This window comes from Alligator mississippiensis, chromosome 1 (genome assembly GCF_030867095.1).
Source record: "Alligator mississippiensis isolate rAllMis1 chromosome 1, rAllMis1, whole genome shotgun sequence".
Taxonomy (NCBI): domain Eukaryota; kingdom Metazoa; phylum Chordata; order Crocodylia; family Alligatoridae; genus Alligator; species Alligator mississippiensis.
In genome coordinates, this window is record NC_081824.1 from 299,837,568 (window position 1) to 299,857,577 (window position 20,010).

The 20,010-nt window shown below is 40.1% G+C and overlaps 1 protein-coding gene across 12 annotated transcripts in view; it reads left to right on the forward strand.

Moving 5' to 3' along the window:
* PKNOX1 (PBX/knotted 1 homeobox 1) overlaps nt 1–20,010 on the forward strand; it is a 69,772-nt gene that overhangs the window by 23,671 nt on the left and 26,091 nt on the right. For 9 of the 12 annotated variants that reach the window (XM_059720763.1, XM_014611181.3, XM_019487190.2 and 6 more), the window contains 3 exons: nt 2,119–2,220; nt 5,388–5,515; nt 6,676–6,847. In XM_059720763.1, coding sequence (XP_059576746.1) covers nt 2,170–2,220; nt 5,388–5,515; nt 6,676–6,847 — 351 coding nt within the window. In that variant the 5' untranslated portion in view covers nt 2,119–2,169. Of the gene's footprint in view, nt 1–2,118; nt 2,221–2,756; nt 2,859–5,387; nt 5,516–6,675; nt 6,848–20,010 lie in introns of those variants that run through there. The other 3 variants (XM_019487192.2, XM_006260480.4, XM_019487193.2) reach the window with 2 other exon arrangements.

Below are 20,010 nucleotides of genomic sequence, written 5' to 3' on the forward strand. Positions count from 1 at the left end.
AAAATGATATTTTCATCACATGTACATGGTAATGGTGTCATGTGTACAAGTGCCCATTATGTCAGGTGCTTTTTAAACCAAAACAGGGAATATGCTACTCCTGAAGAGGTATGACTTATGCGATATGAAAACCATTCTGCAAACTATCTAATACATATGCCACTTCGCTGAAGGGTTTATTTCCTGATTTGAAATATTCCATTTTGGACTGTTTTAACCTGTTTAAAAAAATCAGATTTGTAAAACAAGAAATAACTGGTCACAGAGGGAAAAGGGTTGTGACAAGAGCCTCATCTGGTATAAATTGCCATAGGTCCAAGTCCTACAATACTGGTGTTAAGAGGAAAGGCACATTGGGAGAAAAGGACTTTGAAGAAATACTTGGATAGGTGTAAGGGATGTACTTGGTAGCTGTGTTGGTCTGAGACAAAAAGACATACAAAAAACTAGAACTCTTGGTTACAAAATGATACCTTTTATTAGACCAACTGGAAAATGGCAAGAAAATTGTCCTTTTTCTTGCCATTTTCCAGTTGGTCTAATAAAAGGTATCATTTTGGAATCAAGAGTTCTAGTTTTTGTATGTCTTTTTGGATAGGTGTAAACTGTTTCAGGCATAACCCATCCTCGATAGTTTGTGTATCAGTTCCTTGGTAGGACTTCTGAGTGCTACTGTAGTATTTGACAACAATGGAAGAAACATGCATCTTGTACCTAATGATTGAGAACCTGCTGACAAAATAAAATGAAGTCTTTAGCAGAAGTGTAATTGCTAAGGTTTGCACCCTAGGCCAGTGTTCCCCTTCTGCACACTGCTCCTCTACCCTAGAACTGCGTCTCTGCTGTGTCCAAGCTGCCTGCTGCTGTCCCAGCCCTTCTTGCTGTGTGCCAAGGGACGCTCTATCATTCTTGCAACCCCTTCACTGCAGTTGTTACAGCTGATTCATGTTGCCTCCAACTGCCACCAAAGTTGGCAGCGTGAGAAGTGGAAACTATAGTAAGGGGTCATGAGAGTTTTATAGCAGAAAGAGCTAAGGGGCAGCAGGTGACACAGCAGGGATGCAGTCCAGGGATAGTGGAATGCCCAAGGCAAGTTGTGCCTCTGCAAGCAGAAGGAACCTGGGTACTTTCTCTAGATTAGTGTCTGGGTTAATGCTACTGGTCTTTAGTATCAAGGATGAATTCTCACTTACGGTGGAACTAGTAACATGATATACACTTTGATTTGAGAGCTTAGGTTCCATTTTTCAAAACTGATTTAGGGTCACATTAAAGTTACTTACTCACATGCGTGCCCTGTGTGCGCTTTTCAGAAGTGGTAAAATAAGTTAGGCACCTAATTCCCATTGACAGCATAAGGGAAGGAGATGCCTACTGCAGATTTTAAATGCCAATGGGAATACTATTTTCAAAAGCAGCTAAAAGTACCTTTCAAAAAAAGTCTTAAGAGCCTAGGTTGCTAAATCATTTTTGAAAAAGGGACATAAATTGCTAGGTTACTTAGTTCACGTTTTTGAAGATTTTGATGATATTTAGCAATTTTCCACTCTGTGTGTTGCATAGTGACTCCAAAAGTGATTTGAGATGAAGGCTTTTAAATGCCTGAAGTCGCCTTTTGAAGATGGTGACTTCACCTTTACGCTCCTGATTTGGGTTTTTTTTTAAACTTTATAGTTGGAATTTGTCATAGACACAGTATTATTTGGATTGCAGGAATGCTCCAAATACTTCATTTTTCAAACACAGAAACATAAATCCCTGCTCTAATAACATACAAGCCAGTGCTTCTATATTGGCAAATAAATGCTAAAATGTATTTGTGTGAAAATGAGATGAACACTTTCGGTGTGCTGCTTCACACTTTACTTGCAGGTACTTGCAAATTTATTAACAAGGACTCGTCCTATAGTAAAAAATCATGCTAAAATATACAATTATTACTAGTGCACCTTGTTGTGTTTCTTGACATGATGGTTGCCTGTAACTATGCCTGTAATAATTGTACTTCAATAAAATATTTGATTTTGTTATTCCACACAAAACTTTGTAATGTTTTTTCATTGTTTTGAATCCATTCTAAAGGTTTTTTTGTAATGGACCTTTCTTACTTTTTTCTAGAATGTTTGATCTCACTTATGATGATTTGACATTATAATCCCTACATTAACCATGATGGCAACACAGACATTAAGTATAGACAACTATCAAGATGGACAACAAGTGAGCACATTTTTCCTCCTCTACAGTCTGAATGCTATTAGCAAGTGAAAAATTATCTTTTTTTTTTTTTTTTTAATCTGCATCTGATTAAATGTGTGGCTTCTAGTCTGTCAGATGTGATGGTGCATCTTTGAACAGTGATGCATCTAACAATTTTAATGAGATTTTAGGAATTCATTGCAATTTAATGTTAATTTGGGGCAAGCCATGTCATAGATCTGCAGTTTGAAGATCCATTTTCCACTCTGCATGCCAGCCTATATAGTAGGTAGAGTGGCCACTGACGCATCCCTAAAATATCGGCTATCCCCTTGGTGAGAGGTGGGTGCCATCGGCCAATCAGTGGTGAGGGGTGGGGCTGTCACCTCCTTGGCCAATCAGCAGCAAGGAACAGGGCCACCGCCTCCCTCCTTCCCTTCCTCCCTCCTTTGCTGGCTTGGAACGTCTCTCCTGGCTGTGCAGCACTCTACCTCCTAGGCACAGAATCATGAGGACAAATGATTGACATTTATTTCCTCCAGTGAGCTGAAAAACAGGACTTCTTGCTGTCTGCTCTTCATTCAGAAATGGGCAGAGGACAAAGGGTTTAAAAATGGCAGTCTGGGATAAAACAGGACCAGTGGCCACCCTAATAGTAGGTACGAGTGCTTTTTGTTAGCAGAGGCAACAGTGTGAACTGTCAGAAGTGCAGCTGAGAGTTGTCATTCCCCTTTTAGAGGGCTATCTGCCTGAACGTGATCTACTCTGTCTTCAAAAATAGTTCTCTAGATTGGCCTGTGTTTTGCTTTTTTAACCATTCTTATTCTCTTTACACACAAACATACACACACTCTACCCCTTCCCACCCCCAGTCATTTCATAGAAGTTATGGAGCGGTGCCTTGAGTACAAAAAGATGGAGAATCGCATCACCTATGAATGTGTATTGTGGATAATAAAAAGGAACATCTTGTGTCACTACAACTCACTGTGACCCACACACCAACCTGCAAGAGATTTTAGAATTGTTTTTTTTTTCTTTTTTTCCTTTTTCTCCATTTGTATTTTCTCTTTCCCTCTTTCTGATTCCTTGTTTCTTCCTCTTGTATGCCCTCTGGAATCTTACTATACACTAGTATGAGTATGTGATACCCTAGCTTGAGAAATGCTGGTTTAGAATAACGTGTGCTGTGGAGTTGGGGGGTGCAGGAACTAGTGAGGAGAGAGTAGTTCTTTTTTGCTGTACTCAGCAGGAGTATTCTGAGAGATGGTAATCAGCTGGGTTTGATGCATCTCCTTCCTCTAGACAGTAAAAAAACAAAAACAAACAAAAAAAAAACTCTAGAAATAGTAGCTTGCAGTCTTAAGGAACCTGTTTTCTTCTTCCAGTAAGAACACTAGAGCCATGACTCATAGCTGTCATCTCCAGATACTAGATTTAGCCTTAACTTTCATGTTTGTGTGAATCAGCTTTCTGCATTGCCTCTCCTTCCCATCATTAGCCAACAAATTAGTTAATCAGTTATGTCTTTGTGCAGCCATGCTGGCTTTCAAATCAGCTAAGCCCTCTAAGGGAATATCTTACAGGTCAGGAAGCTCTTCTGTTTTCTTATTTTTCTGTATAGCTAGAAGAGAGCTTGGCCATGGTAAGCAATGTTGAATGAACCCTCCAGCCCACACAATTCTGCTAGGATAGTGTCTCAAATGCCTTTTGTTTATTCTGCGTGGAACTATGTGCAACACTGTCAGAGTTGGATACTCTAAGGGTGACTTCTTCTCCTTCAGGAGATTGCTCCTGAGAAAAAAAGCATAATTTATTATGCATATTTGTTCTTTTGTTTGTTTTATCCACCTTCTGAGAGCTTGACTGTAGGCTAGTAGTAGTACTTAATGCCACCAGTCAAAACGGGTTATGGTTCAAGAGGAAAAAGAATCTTATTATGTTGATCCAGTGTCCTTTTGGATCATCTGACCAATGCTTAGGCAGGAAGAAAGGGAAATGTCTTTTTGAAGGAAAGATCTCCTTAAACTGACCCTTGGTTTAAAAGACATCCTGTTTGTAGATGGAGAAACCCAGAAAAAGGTCTCAAAGATATTCCAGTCAATTTGTACTGTGAAGGATGGATTGAGTTATCCTAACATGAGTCTGACAACATTAATGTAACGCTTTAATGAACAGATATTCAGTATGATCTTGCAGTAACAAATATCCACAGCTTACAAGAGGATATATATCCTGTTAATAATGTTTAAATCATGACCTTTTAGGTAATTCTTCTGAAAAGCCTTATCATTGTTCCATTTTGTGTTGGTTTTTTTTTTCTTTTCATTCTAATATTGTAGCTTTTTACTTGCTTTTCTGTAAATGGTACAAAAACCTCTTCAGCATTGTAATCTCTATTTTATTAAACCAGTATCTTCATGAAGGGTGATTTTAATATGTTCTTATGGTTATGATTAGTTAATTTAGTTAAGCTAGCAAACAGTTGCCTTGTTGAAACATTTTTAGTAGTAGTTTGGTGCTCTTGTCTCCTATAAATCTAGCAAATGTTACTTTTTAAGTGCAGATGCTGCTGGTAGTGGTTTTCTTTTCACTGGGGAGGTATTACTAACTTAATTTGTGATTTGCATATGTAAAGTTTAGAAGCAAGTGGGAAGGAGGCATTCCTAATTAGCAAAAGATTGCTAACACACAATGTACCTCAATTTTTTTTATATAACAAAGTGTAAATTTGAACAGATTGGGACTCTAATGCTATTTTTTTTCTTATCTACTTCAGCATTTTTGTGTAACACACAAAAGGTAGAGGGAAGTTTTACCAGGGTTTCCTCATGAAGGCTTTTAACCTAGGCCTCCTTATAAACTGATTTTTGGAGCAAACTGTCTAACATGTTCCAAAAATAGCTGCTTGTGAGACAAAATGCTTTAGCAGTTTACTAATATCACTCATTCCAATTTTAAAGTTGGATGCTGAAACTTGAAGTGACCTTTACACTATCCACCAAAAAGTGTCAAGGATTAAAGGAGTTTTTTGTTACTGCTTATACCATTTGTATAATTGCCAAGTCATACCAACCTTCTGGCAATTTACTGGCCATTTGCATTGCTATTTACTTAGAAAACAGTATACTTACTAGTAAATCTGTGTGCTTGGTGACGTAAAGTAACTTGTCCTCCTTTTTCTACAGATGCAAGTAGTAACAGAGTTAAAAACTGAACAAGATCCAAACTGTTCTGAAACTGATGCAGAGGGAGTGAGTCCTGCCCCTGTAGAATCTCAGACGCCAATGGATGCAGACAAACAGGCCATTTACAGGTAGTAGTATGGACTTTGGTTATGTCTTTGAATGGTAAAAAGTATAGGAGTCAGGGATTTTTTTTTGTCTTCTAACTAATGGGCAGGCTAATGCTGTGCAAGCTTTCAAATGCCAATTTCTGTAGTTTGCAAGGAAATGCTGAATAAATTCAATTAAATTGGTTACACTATCAGATTGTTTAGACAAAGTTTTCCTACCTACAGATTCCTTGCAGCATTCTGAAGTACATATGTATGTATCTGTTATTCAAGGAGAACAAACATCAAGGTTTTAGTTAGTAAATTATTTTTCTCTAGGCTATTGAGTGGTGGCAATTAATGCTGTCATTCTTTATTTTTAAGTATGAATAGTACCTGGAACCTTATTGTTTGTTGTAATCAGCCAGATCTGTACTGCTTTAAAAAAATTGGCTTCAGTAAAGAAACTTCATTTGCCAAATATTTTCATGTGTTTTAAGTGAGAGAACACTGGTACTGATCAAAACTAAGCATATAGAGGCCTTTTTACGCCATTCTCCAGGATGTAATTTTTAGTGTAGCATTTCATTTGAGGATCTTGAAGTATTTTACTAAGGTATTTATTACAGATGAGTTTGCAAATGTGGGAAAGTGAGGCATAAGGAGGCTAAGTGACTTGGCTAAGGTTACAAAGTAAGTTGGCTGTAGAATCATCTTAGTCCTCATCTGAGCCAATCTTGTTAATTTCATAGAGGGCCTCTGAGAGTATAGTCTTACTTTAAATCTGAATTCATCCTGTTTGTAAGTACTAATCCATTATAACCCCACTGAACTGATATATCTTTAAGTACTAATTTACAATTAATACAATGACATTTCATAGCTTCATAACTGATTTGTAATAATAATGACTTTTGCACATTATCTATTTAAATAGACCTAAAATTGCATAAATTATAGCTATATTAACCTTAAACAGTAAATCCCACTGAATAAAACTGTATTGCATATTTATGTAGTCAGTCATACTGTATGTAATTTGTTTCTAAAAAGGTAATGTTACATTTCTAGATGAGTGATAAGCTTTTACTTTTTATTTTTACTTTTTATTTTCTGTTTTATAATGAGAACTTTAAAGTGAAAAAATGTTTTTACCTGTATGTGTTTTTTTTGTTTGTTTGTTTGTTTAACTTTTGTTCTAGGCACCCATTGTTTCCCTTGTTAGCACTATTGTTTGAAAAATGTGAACAATCTACACAGGGCTCAGAAGGCACAACTTCTGCTAGTTTTGATGTAGATATTGAAAATTTTGTAAGAAAGCAAGAGAAGGAAGGAAAACCGTTTTTCTGTGAAGATCCAGAAACTGATAACTTAGTAAGTGAAAAGCCGTTTTTTTGAAGTAAATAATATTTTTGCCTCTTATTTCTAATTACCAATAATTTCTCATTATCTCAGTTGGTGATTATAGTACATCTTCCTTTTTTCTTTTGTCCCACAAAGGCAAACGGGATTTAGACTATGCAATAATGGGTACTTGCAAAACAGATTTCAGGAATTCAGTTGCTCAGAAGAAGCCTGCCAGAACAGCATTCCATCTTAAATAGAAAGTGCTTACTGTCTATACAGAAAAGTCCAAGAGTACTCTGGACATGCATCCCATACAAAATGTTTAATGATCTTATTTGTATAGGAAGTGTATTACCTTTTATTTCTCTCTCTCTCGCTCTCTAAGGCATGTGTACATGTACACATGCATGTACATGCACACCCCCCCTTAATCAGTGAGTCAAGCTTTCTGTATATATAGACTTTGAAGGGCTGGACATTTCTCGTAAATTCAATTTCACAAGGGCTATTTTACCCATCGTTGCTGCTTCTTAATAGGGCTATGACTTCAATGGTTCATAAAGACATGCGGACCAAAAAATGTTGATTTCTGGAACAGTTATCCTTTCGATTTCTTTCTAAGCGACTTAGAATCTAGGCCATCTATGTAGAGTTTAGGCTCAGTTTTACAAAGCATTATTCTTTGAAGTCAACTTCATATAACGATTTGAGGTTTGACTTACAAAATCTATTGGAATGCTTTTGAGTCAAGATAAATATTCCTTTATAATCTGTTTTATGCTCTGTTGCAGTGTATTTTTGTTCTTCCTACATTGCTGAAAGTTTTGTATATTTATGTAGACTCCAGAAGTAGGACTTTATAATGCATTTTGGCAAAAAGAAAGTCCTATGGTTACTTTTTAAAAGTATGCATGTATTTCATAAATTAAAAGACAAAGGTTAATAGGGATGCAGTGAAAGATTTTTGGGGGCCAATATCAATGGCTGATTATTAACAAGACATATTGACCAATACCAATCAGTTTGCCGATATGCAGCTTGGAGAGCAGCATCCAGTTGGTAAGTTAGGAGGAGTGGGGGTGCAAATTGAAGTCCCTGTGTTGGGGGAGTGAGTGGGGCTGGGACTGGGGGAGGCACTGCCCAGCTGGGGTGGAATACAGGACAGAGCCATGAGCGGCTCATCCAGGGGGCACAGGGAGGGAGGGGGGAAGTGGCTACTGATGTTGTGCACACCCTCAGGGGAGGTATGGGGGGGCTGCCCCCCAGATCTGCATGCAGAGCGAGGCTGGGCTGCCATATGTGGGCTGGGGCCAGGGGCAGCTCTGGGCTCTTCCTGGTGTGGGGTTGGGCAGAAGCTGGCCAACCTCCCTGGCCCCAGCCTGCAGACGGCAGCCTGCCCTCACACTGTGCACAGATGCAAGGGGCACACACACCCCTCCAAGCCTCCCCCAGGGCTGCATGCACCCTCAGGATGAGCTACTGGCGGCTCTGTCCCATGCCCTGGTTGTGCAGCGCCTGCCCCAGACCCACTCCCTCCCTCACTGTGGGGGCCTTGATCTGCGCCCCTCCATGTTCATTTCCCCCTGCCCCTTCCCCAGCCCCAACAGGCTTACTGACTGGATGGGCTGCACTCCTGGCCACATGCATGCTGTGGCTGCGGGCATGAATGCAGCATTTATTAGTGACATTATCAGCCAAAAAAGGCTGCTTGCCGATAATGTCAATTTTCCTTTGATCGGTGTCGATACAATATGGACCAATATATTGGTTAATGCTACATGGCAATATGTTGAATTGAGAGAAATAGGCATTAGGGTGACACGGGTTGGTGTTAACTTATATAGCATGCATATGACACTGATGTCATAGTTGAATTGCATAGGGTTGCATGGACTTTTGCAGTATAGTATAACTTTAGGGTGGGCTTGTGAAATTCCTGAAAATAGACAAAACAATTAATAAGGGGTTTGGGGAAGGGATGGACAGCTGATGTGGTGCCACTGGGCAGGGGGCCTGGAGAACCTTATAAGCCCCTTCCAACTTCAGTGTTCAGCATTATAGCCTCCCCTCCCTTTAGTTAATCACCATATAATTTTTAACATGGCATAATATTTTTGTTTGTACTTAGTGTTACGTACTAAGTAAGCATCATGATTGGACACTCGGATCACAAAAATGCACAAAAGTAGTAATATAAACTGTAGCCCTCCAGGTTTGGAGCCCTTGTAACACCCTTCACAAAGAGGCATGCAACTACAATGACTGTTTCTGCTTAATATAACAGGCTTTTGTCAGTCCTGTGCATATAGCATTATCAGGGTTTGACTGCATATCTTCCTTTTCAGCAAGGCAAAGTACCACTCTAATGCAGCTCTACTGCTTAAAGTACCTGTTTGGATCTAGCTTTGATATTACTGGCTGGTACTGCACCAGTGCCATCCCAGCATACTTCCCTTGCAGCATTTCTTAGCATTGTGTGCAATCCATCCTCAGGTTTCTCTTGGCTCTCCAGCAACTTATTCACAGCTCAGAACACAACATTCCCTCTGTTAAAGCTAATTTAATAAATCCTTATGTAGGTACAGTGTCTCTTAACTTGTCAGATTTAACCCTTTCCTTCTGAGGCTACTAATTTGCCTTTGTTCCAGGGCCCCGGGTTCCCTTCTATTTACCTTTCAACCAGAGTACCTGGTCAGTGTCATTTAAATCCCTGGCTTTCTAAAACAATGATTCTCAGCTATAGTGCCATGGCTCCCTGTGGTGCCTTGAGACCCTTTCAAGCATGCCACAAGGTGCTACGCAATCCTAGCACAGTTAGGTATGCAAACATAATTTACAAGATAAACTCAGAGATTTCAAACAGGAATCTTTACTGTTAAAGAAATTCTGACCTGTCATGGTTTTCCCGAGCTCTTTGCAATGAAAGAATTGGTGTGTTAGTTTTGTATAGTCAAAAAACAAGTGAAAACTAGGAGCTGGCATTTTCTAAGGGGTACTTTGGATTGATCAGTGGATACCTTGAGTCTGTCAAGGGGTGCCTCAGCCTTAAATGCTTAAGATCCACTGCTCTAGCAAGTCTGTCCTATAGATCTTTCCCTGTCTCTGTAGCTAGACTTATGAATCCTTTTTCTTTGTTGAGGGCTTCTGAAGCCTTCTTTCATGGGCTATATTAAGTCAGGTTTCCATAGCCTACCCAAATCTAGATTTTGACCCCACATCACAGAGCCTCCCTTTGTCCTTGGTCTTACTCTTTCAGCAAATTCAGGGCAGTTGTGCTAACCTCCTTTTTGGGCCTGTACTCAAATTCGGACAGATTTCCCCAGCCCACTCATTACCTTTCAGGTTCTGGCTTTCATCCCAAGAAACCTCTCCTGCCTCTCTGGTGTACTTTCCAAGCTGTCTTTCTTGTCTCTCCTCCCCAGAGTCACTTAACAGCTGGGTTTTATCATTTCTGGGAGGTAACTAACCCATTAACATTTGACCCCCATTTCCTAACTAACGTGCTGCTCTTTTGAATACCAGGCCCCTTAAACAGACCATTTCATGGTACAGGGGATTTGCTGGTCTCCTATTATTCTTCAAAGGGGAAAGGCCACCCATTTTATTAATTTATGTTAATTTCAATTCATAAATGATACTAAATGGACAGAAGTTGTAAACAGAGTCAGGCTAGAAAAATGTTTCTAATCTTGCTAGGTCCCTTTGTACTAAAACATGAAGCTGACTTCATGTGTGGGGGAGCAAGAAATGCAAGCTAATAATCCATTTGAGGAAAACTAATAAAAAAGAATTCAGCAGGAAGGAGAAAACCTGAAAAGTTGGAAATGATAGAGCTTTTTGGAAGTGATAAAGCTGGTGATAGTGAGAAGCAAATTGGGCTCAAGTACAAATGTTTGCTATATATATATGCCATCACCTCATGGAGCAGGGGAAAATAGTCCTACTCTCTGGGTTGTTTGAAATATTGAGTTTCTTTCTAAGCACAACACAGCCAGTTTATCAATATGTTTCTGGAAAGAGCTCAGAAAAGATGTCAAAAGCTATTGGGGAGCTGATAAAATAAGTGATTTATTTAAAAAAAAAAAACTCTAAAAAAACGCAATACATATTTAAGCTAGGGTGCTGTGGAAGTTTGGGTTTAATGTTTAAAAGTAGACATATTCAGCTTGGATAAATCTTGAGATGCAAAGAATAGTTCACGATGGAGGGTGACACGGAGACTAAACTTGAATGCCAGGGACATGAGAATACGAAGTACTACTGAAGATATTTTCATTTTCAAGCAAGAAGTTTCCTTTGGTGATTTGTACTTGAAGATGAATAAGCAGGAAGAGACAAGAGATGTGTTGAAAAAGATGGGGAAGCAGTTAAGGGAGAAGTTAGGTGCTGGCTAGAACTAACTTTTAATTGCTTTAAAAGGAGATGGTGAGCTGCAACTAAAACTGTTATGTTTGTCTGCTCCTGTAGAGAAAAAAGCAAGTTTTAATCACTGTATATTTAACTCTGACTGAAAAATAGGTAAAATTGCAACTGTTTTGCTATGTGTGTTGTCACTATGTGAGCAGGGAGACTTAAGAGTTGCATCATAACCACTTACTGGAAATATTTGTTAGTAATACAGTTGTTGCGTGTGTCTCACTTTAGCAAAATACAGTATTGCCCCCATTAGAGGTATTGCACAATTAACTGGTTAATTGCTCAATTACCTTGAGACCAGATACATGTGAAAAGTAACAGTCACACCATAAAAAGCTCCAACCAGGTGTATAGACCTTGAAAATGTGTACAGACTTTATAGGTGGTCGTTATTGAGCTTTAATTTACACGTGTAGCAGGGTCTCTCCTGCAGCTTCAGGGTCTCCCCTGCAGTCCCATAGTTGAGGGGACTCTCAGCCCCAGCAGCTGTGGACTCTGGGTCCTGGCAGCACCCCACAGCTGCTGGGACCCAGAGTCCTGCAGCTGTGGAGGCTGAGTCCTCACAGCATACCCAGCACCAGGACCCACCCAGTTGGGTCCTGGCAGCCACAGTATACTTGCAGTGTCCCAGCCTTGAGGGTTTTACGTATGTCTGGGAGATTAACCAAGGGGGCTCTCAGCCATAGGTCCTTGTTTCTTGCCAATGCAGGCAGAGGCTGGGATTGCGCTTCCCCTGCATTGGCAATAGGGAGTGATGGGATCTAATGTGTGATCCCAGAATTGTCTCCTGCCATGCACATGTGGCATGACAGAAGGCGTGATTGTGTGGATCATGTATTAGATCCCATTGTGCTTTTATCTGCGTGTGTAGAAGAAGCCTAGATATAAGTACCGTTGAAAACCTATGAACTTGCATAAATTGTGTGTGTGTGTGTAGGCTTAAACTGCAAAAAGGGAGATTGACATTGTTTATTAGGAAGAACTTTTTCTAACTATGAGGATAGTTATCACTGGAACAGGACTTTGAGAGGTTATGGAATTGCCATTATTGGAAGGTTTTTAATACTGGTTAGATAAACTTTTGTCTGGGATGCTTTGGACACACATTCCTATCTTAAGCAGGCTTGGACTAGATGTCCTCCTGAGGTCCCTTCCAGCACTATTTTTTTTTTTCTGTGATTATATTCCCAATTTACTGATTATTTATTCCCAATTTAAGGAACTGGAGCACATGCACATGACCTTGGTCAAGCCAAGAATAGAATTCAAAACTGCTGAGGCCCAATCTAAATCAATTATGAAATTTTTTCTCTCTCTTGGGGAGAGTCAAAATATGGTTTAATTTTACATAAGAAATGGTCATTGATATAGATTGTGAAATGACTTGCTTAGCTAAAAAGTAGTTACGTATCAGTATACCAAAATAAATTCTGCAGCTAAATCTGGTAGGAAAAATCTGTGGAAGAGAAAGTGGAGGCAAAGAGAAATATACTAACAAGAGTCCTTTGGACATGGGCAACAGGGGCACATGGTGTTTTGTTTCTTTTATGTGGAATGTTAATGACCTAATTAAGCCTTGTGAAGTGCTCAGGCCACTGTGGCAGGTGCCTTTTAAATTTAATAATTATAATTGCTTCATAATGGCTTTAATGAGATAATCTCTCCTGTCATATGAAACATAACTGACCAATTTGACAAACTGAAGGATATTCTGACATACCGCAAAAACCATCACACTGCTACAGCCATTTCAGATTCCTCTCGAAAAGAATGAATCTCTGCAAACATTACACACGTTGAAGATCTGGAGAGAGACATTTGAATGAGAGTCATTGTTAGGGGAGAAAAATAAAATTTTGGTGGTTTTAAATGGCCCTAACATTTCTCCTTAAGAAACGCCGAATCCAAAACAATGGCAGCAGTTTACCACAAAGGTCATGTTGCACTCAGTGCAGAAATTTGTGTGTCTGTTGCATGTTAAAGCGTAAGCAGAATTCTCCATATATACCACTTGTAATGTAGATCCTGATTCTTTGGGACATGCTCCCTACTATATTAACTTGCAGAAATTCTTAATGGCCTGTAATTGTAGGCCATATGTTTTCTTCCCTCATCCTTTCCAGACTATGAACCTACTGTGCTTCTGTTGTTTCTTTTCCACTGCTGATAACAGTGCAGTTCCTGTTCCTCCTGAACCAACTGACATTTTAGATGGGCTTCTGTTAAAATTTCTTATATCTTTCTTACGGAATTTCTTGAATTCTGTTATCAAAATACATACAAAACAATATAAAGTTCATTTTTATAAAGTAGGTCGGATGACTCGAAAAAAAAAAAAAAAAGCTTAAGGAGAAATAGAGAGAAGCCTACCTTTGCTGTGGAACAGTGTGATAAAGGCTTGTGCTTAATTCATAAACAAAATGTCAGTCATACAGAAATACAATATAAAATGGCATTGTTATCCATATCCTAGTTTAATGGTTAGTTGTTGATGGTCAAAAGAGATAACTAGAGCTCTTGCAAAAAGGCCATATTGTACAACAGTCCATGTTTAAAGAGATTGTCCAAGGCAACTAGCTAAATTGTGGCTAATGAAATACCAAAGAAGGTAAACCTTTTACCCATGGTAAGTTCTTCAAAGACTGCTGAAAGTTGTAATATAGTTCCTTCCTACCCTCCCCCCCCACCCCATTTGTGGAAATAATTCATTACTACTACATTATCTATCAGGAAGACATTATGAGTGTTATTTGTTGAAGGTCATACACTTCATAATCTGGGAGGCTCAATCACTGGCAGTTTAAGGCCATTTTAGAAGGTTCAGAAGCTGAATTTGGTGATGTCATATATTTCATAGCAGTTTGACTAAGTACAGGTGCCATCTGGAAATGCTTTTTTCTCTTGAGTAAAGACATATATGAATTTCTGAATAAAAAAGGACAAGATTTTCCTCTGCTGACTAATATTAACTGTCTGTGTGAATAAGAATGCTAAATGAATATTGTTGGTCTTCTCAACAAATTGAAGTCGAAATGTCAAGGCCATGGGAAGTTCACTTTGTTCAATCTAGTGTTAAGTCCTCTGAAAGAAAATTAAAACTACTTCAGAAGCAACTCTAGGAAGATAGTGTCACTCATTTTGCAGCCTGCAAAGTGCTCTTGGATAAAAAACTAGTTTGTAATGAGTATTTGGAAGTACTTCATTCCAGAAAGTATTTCCAGTTTTTTAACATTTGTTGGAAGAATTCAGCAAGAGCTCCTTGGATTTTAAGTGGCTACTTTTGAAAATCCATCTGAAAGTGCTCTGATGGACATGCAGTTAGAAATCAGCAGCTTGCAAAAGTGGACAAGTAAAGACATCTTACCACAAACTTAGTCTGATTGAGTTTTACAAAGGACTCTCTCCAAAAACCTACCCTGCAACATGTAAATGTGGACAGTACCTGACTTCTCTGTTTGGAAGAATTAACGTATGCAAGAAAACTTTTTCTCTACAGCAAATATAAGCAAGTCTAAGTTAAGATCCAGGTGGATAAATGATCAAGAACCAAGACTGCAACACATGCAGCTGAAAAAAGTCAGCTGCATAAATCTCACTCAACAAAAAAAAAAAAAAAAAATAGGTATGAGGCTTTTTCACTTTTATCCAGTATAATGTATTTGTAAATAATTTCTCTAACATTTTTATTTGATTTAATGTTTTTAATATTTGGCAAATAAATTCGTTATTAAAATTAAAGTGTCATTTGTTACTATTTAGTAAACATATATCTTGTGTAATAGTAAAAGAAAAAAAATAAAAATAAAGTTGAAATAATGTTGTTCTGTACTTGTACTTTCCATTTTTATCTAAACTGAAATGTAATACTTTAAGAAACTGTCAGTGTGTGGCCCGCCATCCAGGACTGCCCCTTTGGAATGAAACTTTGGGAACAGCTGCTTTAAGGAAAAGAGTTTACAATGCCAAGGTTTGCATAAGGAAAGCCTGCAGCTGGCTTCAGTGGCAGGTCTTCCTACCTCCATTCATTTTTAAAAATACACGAGGTGTTAGCAGGAACTTTATTGGTCAGGTTAATTTTTTCCCATCCTCTTGCCCCCTTCTGCCTCCAGTTCCAAGTCAGATCATGCACCGAAGGGAAGTATCAACAGCGGCTGTTTTCAAAATAATCTAGGAAGACAGAATGAGCTAGACAACTGAAAAAATCCTCAGCAATTCTATGAAGTTCAATCTACTAATTGTGTAGGAAATTCTGAAGAATCAGGAGTGATGATCTTCAAATCTTGCATGGGTCAGTAGCAGCATCTTGCAGGTGCTTCACACAACACTTGCACTTTTAAATTGTCCTAGATGCTTCTACAGAACTAGGGGTTTGGGTTGTAGCCGTGTTGGTCTAAGGACATAGGCAGACAAGGTTTCTTGGATGAATTTGATATCTTTTATTAGACCAACCCAAATGGTTGGAGAATAGTTATTAAGCAAGCTTTCGGGTTAAAAAAACCCTTCGTCAGGCTAAGGAAGCTTCAGCAGTCGGTGTGTGCTCTTCCTGGATGGAATGAAAAGTAAACAAGCCAGGGGCTGGGCTGGGTTGGGCTGGGGAGTCAGATGCCAGGCAGATTATAATGTATCAAAAATCCAATGTCTATGTTTAGTCCATGATCTCTAGTATCCAGCAGGTTGAAATGGAGCTCGTAGGCTCGTCTCTGGGAAGTGTTGTGTAAGTTTCCCTTGAGGATCAGGACTGAGAGATTGGAGAGAGAGTGGCCCTCCTGTGAGAAATGTGCCCCCACAGGTAATTGGGTATTTCTGTCTTTGATGGATTTCCGGTGTGCGTTCATTCTGGTGCGCAGTTGTCTGGTCTCTCCTACATATCTTCCATCAGGGCATTTGGTGCAGTGGATGAGGTATATTACATTTCTGGAGGTGCAGCTGTAAGATCCTGGGATGCTGATGGCTCTGTTGTGGGGTGTAGTAATAGTGGGGGTGGTGGAGATGTGTTGGCAGGTTTTGTATTTCTTGTCCTGGCACGGTCTGGATCCTTTTGGTGTGTTCTGGGGTTGAGGAAGTTTGCTTCTGGTGATGAGCTTGGCAAGGTTCGGTGCTTGTTTGAAGGCTAGGATGGGTGGCTCTGGGAAGAGCTTTTTAAGAATAGGGTCTCTTTCTAATATGGGTTGCAATTTTTTGAGGATTTTCCGTACAGGTTCGAGGGAGGGGTGATATGTCATAACCAGCGGGGTGCAATTTGTGGGTGTTTTTCTTCTGTACTGCAGCAGTTCTTCACGTGGTATCCGGGTGGCTCTTTCAAACTAGCGATCTACCTTTCTGGAGGAGTGTCCTTGCTGGGTGAAAGCCTTTTTAAGATTGGTGAGGTGGCGATCCCGGGTGTTCTCTTCAGTACAAATGCGGCGGTATCTGAGGGCTTGGCTGTATATCACAGCTTTTTTGGTGTGTTTAGGGTGATTGCTGGTTCTGTGCAGATATGTATGTAGGTCTGTGGGTTTCTTGTATACTGTGGTCTCTATTTTACCCTTCTGGATACTGATTATCGTGACTAAAAAGGAGATGTTGGTGCTGGAGTATTCTAAAGAAAATCAGATGGAGGGATGGTGACTGTTGAATTTCTGGTGGAACTCAATCGGAGATTGCAGGTTCTCAGTCCAAATGATGAAGATGTCATTGATGTATCTTAAGTATAGCCGGGGTTTGATGGTGCAGTTCCTAAGGAAGTCTTCTTCCAGGTGGCTCTCAAAAAGGTTGGCATACTGTGGGGCCATTTTAGTGCCCATAGCTGTTCCCATCATCTGGAGGAAGTGTTGATTATTAAAAGTGAAATTGTTGTGTGTGAGGATGAAGTGTATAAGGTCAGTAATATCTTTGGGTCTGTATTCTGGGTTGTAATCTTGTTCCTGTAGATATGTAAGGCAGGCTTGGATGCCATCCAGGTGTGGGATGTTGGTATATAGGCTGGTAACGTCCATGGTGGCTAGGAGTGTGTTGCTGGGAAGGTGGTCTATGTTTTTAAGTTTCCGTAGAAAGCCTGTAGTGTCTTGTACAAAACTTGCTCTGTGGGTGACAAGCGGTTTTAGGATTGATTCAATGAAACCTGATAATTTCCTCAGTTAGGGTCCCATGGTTGGATATGATGGGTCTGCCAGGGTTCCCTTGTTTGTGGATTTTAGGGAACATGTAAAAAGTCCCCGGGCTAGGTAGCGGGGGGATCAAGGTCTGTAGTTTTTCTTGTAGTCTTGATGGAAATGATTTGATGGTATTGTTGAGTTTTTTTGGTGAAAAGGGGAGTAGGATCTTCTTGTAGTTCTTTGTAGTAGGTGGTGTCAGAGAGCTGTCTCTTGGCTTCCTTTATGTAATCCTCACGGTTTAGGATGACTATGGCTCCTCCTTTATTTGCTGGTTTTATTACTATTTGGTGGTTAGATCTTAGAGATTCTATGGCCTTTTTCTCTGGTAGAACACTACAGAAGTAAGCATTGTTGTCTGTGAAAAGTATAAAATGTCCTAGATTTTTTTTATATGAAATAGCTTGGCTAAAATGAGTGTTGACTGTAAATTCAACTAGACTACAGATTCTTAAAGCAAATTGATTAACCTCAGAAGTTAGCTATGTTAGATACCAATGTTGGATACTTCCTACTGTTTTGATGCTATGATAGTAACTGCTGTGTTGTACCTATATTCTATAGTTTCTTAATTAATGCGATGAAAGTTTTCAACATATGGAATTTATGTGAAGTCTATTTACAAGGACATTTGTGGTGCATGCACAGTTGAGTTGGGCATCTAAATTAAGTTTCAGTACCATCTTGATGTTTGGGTTAAAGTGATTAATTTCTTCCAGGATTCAGCTATTTGAATTAAACACCAGAGGTCATTTTTTTTTTTTTAAAGGCTTCTTCTTTACTTCAGCAATCTGTGGATCAGTTCCATATGAATAAATGTAGTGTGATCTATTATAAAGCATATGAATAGAATAAAGACCTGGAAGAGGCCTTCTGGGCTGTCAGGTCCAGTCCCCTACTATACAAGTAATCACAAGATAAGATCCTTTTCATAAACTGTTTCACTTTGGAAACTATTAGTTTTCTTGCCCACATTACTCCTTTGTTAGTTGGGAATCTTCTGATTTCTGGTCTAAAGTACTCATGGCCAGTTTATGCCTGTTTTTAGGGGGGGGGGTTGTTGTTGTTGTTTTTTTTTTTTTTGTGTGTGCCAAAGTTGGTCCAGGATTTATTTCCTTAATTAGATTTATCATATTGATAGTCTTTCCTTGTCTCTGATCAGTAGCAGAGAGAAAATTTAAAACAACTGTGAGAGGTCAGGTGCTTATGGGCTAAAATAATGAATAACAGGTACAAGGTAAATCTGGGTTTTTATTTACACTTTATAGTAATATTAGGAGGTTTAGGTGAAAGGTCAAGGCAAACAAATTTGACACTGATTTAAAAACAGCTTTCACATAGCATGTAGAATCACTGCCAGAGTACTACTGAACCAGTGCTAAACAAAAATGTCTAATCAATCTGTATGGTTGTACCTGACACCAGCTCTTCATTGAAGTGAATGGGACTCTTCTCATTAATGTTAATCAACTTTGGATTGGGCCCTAGGCAGTTGCATTACGATAACTAATGATAAGGTAGAGCGTTAGAAGGAAACACCTTCACAGGAAGATTATTTAATAATAGTTTTTATTAATTTCCTTAGATATATTTGGAAATAGCCACTTCCTCAGACAGGATATTGGAGCACAAGTACACTTCATTTGATCTTAGATGGCCATTACTATGTTCCTGTTCTCTGTTTTATAGCAGTCTTAAATAAAGTAGCTGTGTTTATAGTGTCATCTGCTATTTCATGAAATTATTCCTCTTAATGCATTTAATTATAACTGCTGTTTTGGATTTATTTCTTCAGCTGAGAAAAACTATTCAGGTACTTATAAATACCCATAGCTATGTGGTATAGGATCTTAGGAAAGTAGATCTGGAAAGGACCTCATGAGGTCATCAATCCAGCTGCCTGTTCAGGGGCATGGTCATCCTTGACTGCCTGTCTTGGCCAAGTGTCTGTTTAACTCAGGGGTGGGCAATTATTTCGGGCGGAGGGCTGCTTACCCAGTTTTGGCAGGCTGTCGAGGGCTGCATGGGTAGCCCCGCCCCTTGACAGGTGCCCCGCCCCCTGGTCACCATCTTGGGACCAGTGTCCTAGGGCCAGCACCGGTGGGGCCCAAAGAGGGGCCATAGGGCAAGCGAGGGGTCGTTTTTCCCCGCACTCAGCACCAGCTTGTAACCCGGCCCTGCTGCCAGCCTCAGCACCAAGCCGGCTCCGAGCTCACCCATCGGCGGCGGCAGCAGCTGTGGCCCCCCTGCTTGCCGCACCGGGCAGTGTTGGCTACTGCTGCCCACCCAGAGCTCGCGCACTGGGCAGCCCAGAGGCGACAGTGGCAAACACTGCCCGGGTTGAGTTGCAAGATGATGCTGAACACGGGGGGGGGGGGGGGGAGTGACCCCTCGCCTGTCCTGTGCCTGGCACCACACACTGCAGCCGCTCGCAGCCTGCCTGGGGCTGCCTGTGCCTGCTACAGAGAGTCCTGCATGGGCTGTGGGCCGCGGGACAGGGGAGGGGCTGCTTTCCTCCACACCAGGAAGGAGTCTGGGGAAAAACTAAGCACGGGGCCGGGTGGGCCTTGCTGTTGTGGGAGCCCGCCGGGATTCCCCTGGGTCCTACTGCCCTTGGTTCCTGTAATTTTTGACAGGAACCAA